Here is a 10986-nt window from a genome sequence, read left to right on the forward strand (position 1 = left end):
TGAAGTACAATTGAGCATATGTGAGCGACCTTGCACAATTTTTAAGCTCATAGATGCACCCAAGCCTTGGGGGCCTTATACTGCTACTATACACCAACGAATAGGGTCCGAAGCACCTTCGCATCTCGTCAAGTCCTCCCATCAGGATCAGGCAGTCTCATGCCAAAGGGATCACAGGACTAGTCGGAATGGTCCGCGTCCCGTTCCCAGACCACACACTCTCCAACGCGTAGATAGTGACATTCACGACGGCGCCCGCCGAGAACGCATGAGTGTTCACCGTGAATTGTGTCAGCGGCTCCTGCGGGTAGGCCAGCGCCGTCGCGCTCTGCACGCCCCCACCCAGGAACAATTCTAGAATGCTCCTATCCCATACCGCAGAAAGCGTCCACATCCCGTCAACGGCCCCGGCGGTCGTCGAAAATTTGTCAGTGAACAGTGGGATCTGGAACCCGTTCGTGTGCGAGCGGTCCAAGTATGCTGAGCCCAATCCGAAGAGGAAGCCTCCTGAGACCGACTCGTTCGTAGTAGGGCTAGAGAGCGTGAACGCAAGCGTCGATCCGAGGTCTGTGCCGTCCACCGAGGGTCCCGCAACTTGCAGCCCGGTGACGTTCACCTCAAAGTAGTACGCATTGCTGGTCACTGCGCTCAAGTCCACCGTCACAGTTCCGCTCCCGTTGAAGCTGTTTTGTATGACCCCGCTGGGGCTGGGATCGAACACAGCGCTGATGTTGGCGGGGAGCGAGACGAGATCCCAACCGCCTTGCCCGGAGTTCGTGAGGAACAACCGGCGGGGGATCGTGTGCGCGCCGCGCCAGCCCTCCTGCGCGGTTGGCACCAAATTCGTGTACGCGGTGTTCGACGCCCAACCCAAGAGGAGCGCGTCGTCGCCATCGGGAAGCCCATAGAAGAACTGGGCGGCGTAGTTGTCCTGCGCGATGTCCACGAAGCGCGTCGCGTCGTCAACAGGCGTGAAGTGCGAGCCATTGAACGTTCCTGGGAAGTACTGGATCGTGGATCCACCGAGCGGCGTTCCAGGGCTGACGCTGACGGTGAGAACATACGTGTCGTCCGAAGTCGGTATTATGGCACCTGAGGCGTCACGCAAGGGTATACGGACTAGGTTTGGGCACTCGTACTGGAAACCAAGGAAGCCGTGGCGTGAGAAGGTAGACACACTAGTCCAATTCTTTAGATCGGGAGAGGTATAGATCTCGAGGAACAGGTCGTTCGAATGCGCAACGACCACAACCCAACGCTGAGTCGCCGCATGCCAGAAGACTTTGGGGTCGCGGAACGAATTCGAGTTAACGTTGATGACCGGGTTTCCTGAGTAACGCGTGAAGGTGTACCCTCCGTCTAGCGAATACGCGATCTCTTGCACTTGCCGGCCGGCGGTGTTGTTGTTGAGAGTGTAGATGGCGACAACCCCATTGGTCTGATTGGAAAAGAGACCGGAAGTGTTGTTGACGTTGACGATCGCGGAGCCGGACCATATGAGCGAGTTGGGATCAGGCGGAGAGATCGCAATGGGCTGGTCGACCCAGTGGTAGAGGTCCTGGCTGGTCGCATGGCCCCAGTGCTGATTCCCTCCGGTTAGGCAAGTCGGATTATCTAGGTTGATGTTTAGGTACATATTATTATATGTGACTGTACCGGATCCTTACATTGATAGTACAAATGGTAGATACCATTCTCGTCGATGTGGAGACCATTTGGGTCGTTCATGAAGCCCTGTACATCCTGAGGTGAGATGCATCACACAAGAAACCGAGGAGAGACTTACTGAGGGAGGCGAGAAGTGCACCTGTGGTCTCCACAGACGCCCATTCACGTCGGAAGTGGCATCAAGCAGGACGCTACCGTCTGGTAGTGTCAAGGCACGACCGCCCACTACAGTGCTCAGCAACGTCCAAAAGAGTGACTTCATCGAGATCATGTTGCCCAGGTGAATTGTGTAGACGTGAGCGGCGTATATGGTACTCTCATCCAAGGAAGCTCCCGAAAGCCAGATGGGGGCTCGCTGCAAGCGTGCTGTGATATTGTCATGCTGGCCTTCGGCCGTTTTAACACTCCATGAAGCTTCCCGAGACGAACTATTCCTTCCGATCTGAGCTTCTCATCATAGACAGGATGATCAGGATGGCGCAACTGGAGTCATCTGACAAGAAGGCCTCCGGGTATACCACACGGGGACCTGCCCGTCCGCGACTCCTAGCCTTACTTTACGCTGCTTCGTTCAGCACGATTGTCAAGAGATCGTAGGCTGGAAATCTTCACGGAGATTCAGTGAGCCGAGATTGAAAGCGGAACTCACTCCAGCATAAGTGTGGAGAGAGTTAGAGTTGTTGAACTCTCCTGGAACGATCTGTCAATAAGCACAGCATTGGTATGATACGAAGACCAACCTAGCCCGTGTGAGAAAGATCAACTATGACCACCCGTGAGCGGGCCGCGTGTCCAAGATGCAGCCAAAAATAAGGAGTTGTGGGCACACCAGCTGATGGCATGCAGACGTGACATCGACACGTGTTTATGAGGTAGATCCAGCGAGAGTCGATGTCGCGGCACATTTGGAGCAACAAGGCGCCGAGTTGTATAGTCGTGCACTTCTGTTTGTAAGTATATTAGGCTCAGCGGCACGCCAGCCGCTCTTTGCGCTACCATCGATCTGTCCAAAAGCCCTTTGCGTCCGTCATCGCTGTCCCACACGGATCCCAGCTGCGACGCTTAGGTGGCGTCCACTCTTGACCGCGGGATACTCCGCGGACGACCGCCCTCCCATACACTCTTCAGCCCATGGACAACGACGTTTACGAGCACGTCCTCCGGTATCCCCGCAGTGCGCACCGCAAGCATGGTCAGGCGCCCCTCCGGAAACACAGTCATCGTCGCGCTCGCCGCGCCCCCATTCACAAACACCTCCAGAATGCTCCTGTCGAACACCGCAGAGAGCGTCCAGGTGCAGTCTCCCTCACCAGGCGCGACGACGGACGTAGAGAACCCGTCCGTGAACAGTGGGTGGTCGAAGCCATGCGTGCGCCCGCGGTCCAGATAGAAGTGGCAGTCGCCCCCGAGCGCGAAAAGCCAGCCCCCAGACACAGACTCGCCCGAAGCAGAACTGGAGAGTTCAAAGGTAAGCCGGGCTTCGGTAGCCGTGCGGGAAAACGTTGGGAGGACTATTTCGAAATGGTACGCGCCGCTCTTGACGGCACGGAGGTCGGCTTCGAATCGCATGTCCCCGCCCAGATGCTCCCGTGTGACTCTGATGGGACCCGGGCAAAGGACAGGACTCAGTTCGACAGGGAGCGAGACTAGAACCCAGCCCTCACGCGAGTTCCTCGTGAGGAAGCTGCGTCGCGGGAGGGTCATCACCCCGCGCCAGCCCTCCCGAGCGGTGGGCGTCGCCTCGGTGTACTGCCAATTGGACGCCCACCCGAGAGAGAGCGCGTCCTCGCCTTCCGGGGTCCCGTAGAAGAACTGGGCGGCGTAATTGTCCTTCGCGAAGTCCGCGAGACGCGTCGCGCCATCCACTGGCGTGAATTGCGTGCCGTCGAAATTGCCGGGGAAGTACTGGGTCGTCGAGCCGCCGAGGGGGGCGCCGGGGTTGATGCTGAGAGTCAGGACGTACATATCGTATTCGGTCTGGGGGGCGCCTACGGCATCACGCACAGGTACGCGGACGAGGTTGGGGCACTCGTATTGGAGACCGAGGAGGCCGTGGTGCGAGTAGTCAGAGGCATGGGTCCAAGTCTTGAGGTCGGGAGAGGTGTAGATAGCGACGATGAACTCCTGTGCGTACGCGACGACCATGATCCAGCGCTGAGTCTCCGCATGCCAAACGACCTTCGGATCGCGGAACTGTGTAGACTGGCCATCGATGACAGGATTGCCCTCAAAAGGCGTGAATGTGTACCCTCCGTCGCGAGAGTAGGCAATCTCCTGAACTTGCGCGCCAGGAGTGTTGAGGGTGTAGATGGCCACTACGCCATCTGATTGGTCTGGGAAGAAGCTGGATGTGTTCTTCACGTCAATTACCACGGAGCCACTGAAGACTTGCGATTCGGCATCGGGTGGATATATTGCGATGGGCTGGTCGAACCAGTGGAAGAGGTCCTTGCTGGTTGCATGGCCCCAGTGCTGATTTCCGGCTAGGATACCCGTTGGATTGTCTGTGTTCATGAGGTGTGAACAATCAGTGAATCTTTGGGCGGCGCATCAAGCGGGCACTGACATTGGTAATACAGATGATAGGTACCCTGCGCATCGACGAAGAGGCCATTCGGGTCATTCATAAATCCCTAACTAGTATTAGACGGTCTATCATCGATTGTCTGCTCAAAACGCTCACCTCGGGCGGCGAGAAGTGGACTTGTGGTCGCCACGAGTCCTCGTGTGGTTCTGATAAAGACCCGACGGGCGGCATGGTATTCCAGTGAGGAAATTGCACTGCAGTATTCTGAGAAGCAGATACAGGTTTACTACAGCCCCCACGTTCAGGCGTCCTGCCGACGTGTTTATGTATACGTCTCGCCGAAGTCAAGACGGGCCGACCCCATCTGAACCTTACGAGAATAGCCACCACCTCTGGAGGGAATAGGTACGCGCCCGAGAGAGTAGGGCGGATTGCATTGAGAGGAAGTTCATGAGCTTCAGTTCGCCCGTCTCAAACGTGTTAGTAGCGAAATCGAGGAAGAGTTCCTCGAGATGCAGGAGAACGTCTTGGTTCCATGACTTGTGGCGAGCAGAGATTTGTCGAGAAGACAGTTCGGTGTAACTTGTGAGGGAGGCTGAGACCACTGAGGCCTTCAAGAAACTTGCAAACATGACATTCCTTGCCGTGTGCGAGCAGAATTGAGAGCACCAGTGCCCAGTTAGACAGCCGCCAGGGCGACGCCTCGCAGTGGGTTCTTATGATGGAGATGTACTGTGCGAACGTGGGTCCGCAGTGTGTATTGATCACGGTCATGTTGTGGCAGAGGCGTACAGGATTCGGATGAAGGTGGTGAGTGGGAGGATGAGAGGACGAAGCCGCGGCGCAGCGAGCAGCACTGCTTCTTTCATTCAGACCAGAATGTGCCTTCCCGACGCTGCCATGGACGTTCAGCCACATTTATCCTTCTGTCTACCACCTTCCCGCTGCCCCTTCTCCACTCCCAGTCCCACATTCCACAGGAAGCCTCCGTTTGTGCACGGCCGCAGTCACACAGACAAGCTCCGAGGAACAGTCCGAGACACCACCTCCCATCGCGATCTATCTTCGCGATGTCCTATGACCTCTTCTCCCTCAACTTCGTCCCGCGGCAAGAGGATCGCACAATCATAGACCTTGTCGATCCCAAGGGACTATCGTACTACACCAAGAGACGTGTTTTGACGACCGAGTACAAGATCGAGGTCTATGGTGCGTCTATGAGCCATGGGTCTCACCGGCTCTTCGGCGGTCTCGGTTGCGACGAGTGCTGATGGCGGTGGTGTGCGATGGTGACGCAACAGACACACTATCTGAAAGCCTCCTTGCCTCTGTCTCTGCACCAAGCGCGTCCAGCAAGCACAAGACGCTTCAGCTACACAACCCCGACTCTGTCGTCGAGCTGAAGTCCACGGGAGTGCTGACGTTCAAGTGGAGTTTCAAATGGGAAGAGTGAGTACTGTGGCATTCTCTTACGCTCGAGCAACTCGCGAACATCCACAACCCTAGCCATGAGTTCGAATGGAAGCGCGAAGAGTGCTACATCCTCCGCAAACCCGACCCTGCCGTGCTCGTAGCGCAGACCAAAGAGCCTCCAGGCAAACTCCAGACGCGCAACGTCCAGATCCTCGACTACAACATCAACCGGTGCGCTCGTCTCGTCTACTACCATCACTCATTTCAAAATCAGTACGCTGACCTAGGCTCAACCACAGCTTCGACATCAACGACCGTAAAGGCCTCGAGATTGTCATACTCACCGCACTGCTGACTTTCTCCGACCTCAACGAGGCGGCCCACTCCGGCTCCCTCCCCACCCCCACCCCAGTCCCCGCTTCTACACCCGCAGCCGCGGCCGCGCCCCCAGTTCTCTCCCCAACTGCGACCTCGCCACCCACGTCCATCGCTGCCCCGAATGTCTTAGCGGCTATAGGGACCGCGCCTCGGCTCACGTCTACTGCGGCACCTGATGGCAACGCGGAAGCTCCGGCGGTACCCCCCAGACCTGCGCCGCGGACCGGCGTCGAGCGCGTCGCGGAGATGCACGCGCTGCGAAATGCGCTGGGCGAGGGCGATGTGAACGAGGTCTCGGTCTGGGAGGAGTGCGACGTGAATGACTACGCGCAGTATGCGGAACAGCTACTGAATGTGAGTGTCTATCTTCATCTCTGCGTTCCAAAAGGGGAAGTTAGCGAGAGGTCTTATGAGACTCGCTGGGATGTAGGACGAGGCGATGCTGTTCATCAGCATACGTTCGGCGTCGCAGCTGCAAGTTCCAAAGGTACTGAAGGTTGTAGAGGAGACGAAGCGGCTACGGTACAAAGCTGGCGAGTTCACATTCCTCCCAAGTCGCCAAGTCAATGCTAATGTTGAGGTCCCTAGGCATCGCGGAGGAGGAAGAGCTGCACCAATATGTCATCTACGAGACCGAAAAACGCAAAGGCCCGCGGCGCATCAATCTCAACGACCCGGATCCTAAGAAGGGCAAAATTCCCGACGCCGACAAGTACGCGCCTCCAACCTCGCTCACCATTCACCTTAGTAAGATCGACATGCCGGAGCTCCAGCCCAAGCCCAACCCCGCGACTCAACGACGCGCATCAGAATCTAACACCACCATCGTGCGCGCGCCGTCGCCACAGTTTGCCCCGCCTCCGTCTCATCCCGCCGTGCGCCCACCTTCTCCGCCGCCGCCGTTCATGCCTCCTTCCTACCCTGTCTATCACCCGCCCTCTCCCCCAGCAGCCCCGACCCCGCTGGCAGCCTCATCCCTCCCCAACCTCCGCTCACCGTCTCCTCCCAAGCCCCCAGCCCCATCCCACCGTGGCGTGCTGCCGCCGATGCCAGTAGCTATCCGTGAGCTCACTGATAAAGAGCGAAAGAAGGCGGAGAAGGAGCGTCAAAGGCTGGAGAAAGAGCGCGAGAAGGCGGCGAAGGAGCGCGAGAAGTTCGAGAAGAAGAAAGGGCGGAGGCAGTCCTCCGCGTACACGCACGTACCACCCCCACCGCCCACAAATATGTTTACGAGACCGTACCCTTCCCCGAGTCCCTCCCCACAGCCACATCCGTATCATACCCCTGCGCACATGGTGCACCCGTACCAGCCCTCCCCGTCGCCGTCGCAGCTGAACAACCCCGGCATATACGGCGCCCCACCTCCAAATGCTCCCAGCCCACGCCCCAGACCGGTGTCGATGGCGTACAACTCCTCGTCCTCGGGCGTGAACTCCCCGAGTGCGTACCAGCCGAGCTACCTTTCGCCGATGGGAAGCGGGGGGAGCAGGCCGCAGTCAGTTTATGGCTCGAGGGACAAGGATGGTAAGGGTCCGGTTTCGGGGTTATTGCACATGTGGTCGAAGGACTAGGTTTGCTGCTTTGGCCTCGCGTTTCGTAGAGGATGTGGAAGCGCTCGATTTGATCGGCGTTGGATGACTCGGGGTGCGTGCAGACCGTTTATGGCTGTGCTGCCGAGTCCTCGGAGAGTCATATGGCATTGCACACCAGCCTTCCTACTACTTCCACTATCCGACCGTGTCCGTTGGCACTACTAGATTGTTTCGCGTCTTGTAAGGTCCGGAAAGAGAAGAATCACTATTAGGACTTTGACTTGACCAGCACCATTTTACTTATGTTTGTCTGTCGTAGGGTCCTTGACCGCTCGCGTCTGTATTTCTACACTCACTTAGATCACGCCGCATACGTACTATCACGCCCTATTATGACTGCGCAGGACTCGCGAGGTCGGCTAACGCTCCACGGCTGCGATCCTGAAGGGTTCCCGTCATGCCGTCTGTCCTTGTCATCAAATCTTGTCATGTATAGGTGACATGGGCACGAGCTGTGTTGTTTGACTTGTGGGTCCAGCAACGAGGGGTTATTTTTACGGGGCGATTGAGCGGTGCGGTGCTCCTCGCTAGGTATCCCGTATCGGGTTCGAGTTCGATGGGCGGTCGTCAAGATTCGGCTGCGAAGGTATAGCGCAGCTTCTTGCTTCTCAAAGTCCTCCAAGTCGACGTGACAACGCAACGCTGAGGCACACCCAGGTAAGGAGACAGCGACAAGATTGTCATGATATCAGCTCCGAGTCGTAACATAGTAGGCAAGTGCTTTGTATTCCTCTTTAGGCCTTCTCAGATCCAGCGAAGATCCGCCCTTGTACTGCACCGCATCGGTTGCCCCGAAGCTCTTGCCCGCGGACGACTCCTCCCTCGGGCCGCCATATGACTTTGCGATGTCGCAACGCTGCTGGGTTTCCTTTCCCATGATATCCTGCTGGCTGATGGAGGTGAACGTTGGCGTTCCAACATACCCGGGCTACTATCCGGCGATGGCCTTGCAACCTGCGAGCAACACTCCGATTCCGTCAGCTCATCCCGGGTCGCCCGTGCACCGTTGCGCCCAGCGCTGGATGAGATGTCAACGGTGCATTTGCTGCCCACCAAACTGAGACGTCAGCCAGCTGGACGCGAAAGCGCACAAAGATGCCAAGACTTCCTCGTGATGGCGGTGAGTAGCGAATGCTCTGCATGTCTGCTGCCTGGGAGACGTATGTAGGCGACTGCAAGGAAGAGGCTATTTCTTTCCCACTCGGATCGGGACATCAGGACGGTACGACAGGCACAAGCATATATGCTTCTCGTCCTACATAGAGCCCTACGCCTTGCCTGTGGATTTTGCATCATTCCAAACATTCAGGAGCCACGAGGATTTTGTTACTGCACGACGAAGCCCTGCCTGCAATTATACCCGGTAACCAGGCCTCGGCTCGGCTTCAGTTCCTTTCTGAGCTATGGCCGCCGGATCAGTTGTCCTGAAACACACGAGATCAGCAAGGGGATGACCGATTCCGTGTCATCGAATGTACCTGACCAATCGCGGCGCGCGGTATGTGGCCTCCGCGTTGGATCTGGTCTCGCCCTATCGCCCTGCCCATCAGGCCCATCACCTTGGGCGCGCGGCATTGCATGTGCAGGAGGCCGCCAGGGGCCGCAATTTAACAAACACGAATGAAGGGGATCACCAATGTATAAAGGCACACCGAGACTCGTCCTTGGCACCTTGTTCGGTCTCTCCGCCGCACGCTCCTTCTCCCTTGCGATCTGGGATCGCCTGCAGGCCATCGACTTCTTCCTTTGCTCGAGACTCAGTGTCCGACTCCATCTCTCCTTTTCAGCGTAGATCGCCTATATACGATCAAATATGAAGTACACTATCATTGCCACACTCTCCTTGGCCCTTGCGGCCTCTGCTCGCCCGAGCTTTATCTCCGCCAAGCGTGCTGAGTTCACGCTGAAGAACGGCCAGGATGCTATCGCCTTGAAGTACGTAAACTATTTCTTGCGAGAGAGATACATAACGGGCAGAGTGGTTGACAAGTCTTCCGATCTTGCAGCGACAAGTTCAAGACGCTCACCCCCGACTCGGCGTGTTCGACCGGCGATATCGCATGTGTGGACGACAAGTTCGCGCAGTGTGTCAGCGGCAAGTTCGTCCTCCAGCAGTGTGGGGGTGGTTTGATGTGAGTCCTCCCTGTAGTAGTCCGCAAGTCCTTCTCCCAATCTCACCGCTCCTACAGCTGCGCCGCGCTCCCCCTCGTCAATTCTGCGGGTACGAGCGTTACGTGCACGTCCGCCGCTGACCGTGATGCGCGCATTGCCGCCACTGGCGCGAAGGACGCTTCTACTGGCGATAACGCTGCAACCGGTGGCGCCGCCGCTGGTTCCTCATCTGCGGCTGCTAGCACATCCGCTGCTGCTAGCACGTCTGCTGCTGTTAGCACATCTGTTGCAGCCAGCTCGTCCGCTGCAGTCAGCTCGTCAGCAGTCAGCACGTCGTCCGCTGCCGCCGCAACCAGCTCTGCCGCTGCTGGAGACAATGCTACCAACGGTACTGCCGTTGGCGCTGATGCCCAGACCTCGTTGACCCTCGACCCGAACTCTATCCAGCCGAACTACGCCAGTGACGGTAACGCGAACGCCACAGCTGGACAAGAGCCTTCGCTCACGTCCACGAACAACTTCATCAACTTCTGCCTCCTGTTCCCCGACAAGCAGAAGACGAACGGCGCGCAGGTCCTCGATGGCTCGTGCAACCAGACTCCGATGGGTCTCATCGCTGCCAAGGCGAACATGCCGTCAGCCAAGTTCCAGAGCCCGAAGAACGGCGACACCATCCCGGCGAACAAGGACTTCACCATCCAGCTCGCGATCAACAACCTTGAGACGGGCCACTTCACGAACCCGACGACGACGTTCCATATGGCGCCCCAGGTCGTGAACGACCAGGGCCTCATCAAGGGCCATTCGCACGTCGTCATTGAGGAACTCACCTCGCTCAACCAGAAGACGCCCACCGACCCAACCAAGTTCAAGTTCTTCAAGGGTCTCAACGACAAGGCGACGAACGGCGTCCTAACTGCGGTCGTACCCGGCGGTCTCCCGGCAGGTTTCTACCGCGCTGCGACCATCAACTCTGCTGCGAACCACCAGCCCGCTCTCGTTGCTGTCGCTCAGCGTGGTGCCCTCGACGACATGATCTAGTGAGTGCTCTCCGTGTACACTACCTGCGAGATTTTACTTACTAGTGGCGCGTTCTAGCATCACCGTGAACTAAGCTGGAGATGCTTTGATATGTTTGCAAATTCCTTATTATATTTGGTCGTATTGATTGGAGTGTGGTACGGGATACCCTATTTCGCGGTCTCGAGTTTTGTATCCATAGTCACTAGTCGCAATGAAGTCGATGGTTCTTTCAAAATAGTTTTCTGGTGTGCCTTTGTGTGAAGGGCAATCTTG

At 57.2% G+C, this 10986-nt stretch overlaps 4 protein-coding genes across 4 annotated transcripts; 2 read left to right on the top strand and 2 right to left on the bottom strand.

The window, feature by feature from the left end:
• Positions 1–157: 157 nt before the first annotated feature.
• DICSQDRAFT_171036 (uncharacterized protein) lies at positions 158–1939 on the bottom strand (the record flags this gene model as incomplete). Its single annotated transcript, XM_007366672.1, has 3 exons — positions 158–1614; positions 1668–1734; positions 1787–1939. 3 exons carry the CDS (start codon positions 1937–1939, stop codon positions 158–160), a joined length of 1677 nt encoding a protein of 558 aa, XP_007366734.1.
• A 607-nt stretch (positions 1940–2546) lies between these two features.
• DICSQDRAFT_107360 (uncharacterized protein) lies at positions 2547–4426 on the bottom strand (the record flags this gene model as incomplete). The annotated part of the gene is made up of 3 exons (XM_007366673.1): positions 2547–4172; positions 4235–4301; positions 4352–4426. The coding sequence occupies 3 exons, from the start codon at positions 4424–4426 to the stop codon at positions 2731–2733; spliced, it is 1584 nt and encodes a 527-aa protein (XP_007366735.1). The 3' UTR covers positions 2547–2730.
• A 713-nt stretch (positions 4427–5139) lies between these two features.
• Positions 5140–8009, top strand: DICSQDRAFT_87785 (uncharacterized protein). Its single transcript, XM_007366674.1, has 6 exons — positions 5140–5404; positions 5497–5644; positions 5702–5839; positions 5908–6340; positions 6417–6519; positions 6575–8009. The coding sequence occupies exons 1-6, from the start codon at positions 5266–5268 to the stop codon at positions 7555–7557; spliced, it is 1944 nt and encodes a 647-aa protein (XP_007366736.1). The 5' UTR covers positions 5140–5265; the 3' UTR covers positions 7558–8009.
• Positions 8010–8860: 851 nt separating this feature from the next.
• Positions 8861–10948, top strand: DICSQDRAFT_107364 (uncharacterized protein). The gene is made up of 4 exons (XM_007366675.1): positions 8861–9513; positions 9585–9710; positions 9768–10730; positions 10789–10948. Exons 1-4 carry the CDS (start codon positions 9392–9394, stop codon positions 10802–10804), a joined length of 1227 nt encoding a protein of 408 aa, XP_007366737.1. The 5' UTR covers positions 8861–9391; the 3' UTR covers positions 10805–10948.
• Positions 10949–10986: the final 38 nt, after the last annotated feature.

This window comes from Dichomitus squalens (assembly GCF_000275845.1).
Source record: "Dichomitus squalens LYAD-421 SS1 unplaced genomic scaffold DICSQscaffold_19, whole genome shotgun sequence".
NCBI lineage: Eukaryota > Fungi > Basidiomycota > Agaricomycetes > Polyporales > Polyporaceae > Dichomitus > Dichomitus squalens.

Coding starts and splice junctions, on each gene's coding strand:
- DICSQDRAFT_87785 (XM_007366674.1), top strand. CDS start 5,266: ATGTCCTATGACCTCTTCTCCCTCAACTTCGTCCCGCGGCAAGAGGAT. Junction 5,405..5,496: donor GTACAAGATCGAGGTCTATG/GTGCGTCTATGA, acceptor GTGACGCAACAG/ACACACTATCTGAAAGCCTC. Junction 5,645..5,701: donor TGGAGTTTCAAATGGGAAGA/GTGAGTACTGTG, acceptor CCACAACCCTAG/CCATGAGTTCGAATGGAAGC.
- DICSQDRAFT_107364 (XM_007366675.1), top strand. CDS start 9,392: ATGAAGTACACTATCATTGCCACACTCTCCTTGGCCCTTGCGGCCTCT. Junction 9,514..9,584: donor CAGGATGCTATCGCCTTGAA/GTACGTAAACTA, acceptor CCGATCTTGCAG/CGACAAGTTCAAGACGCTCA. Junction 9,711..9,767: donor CAGTGTGGGGGTGGTTTGAT/GTGAGTCCTCCC, acceptor CCGCTCCTACAG/CTGCGCCGCGCTCCCCCTCG.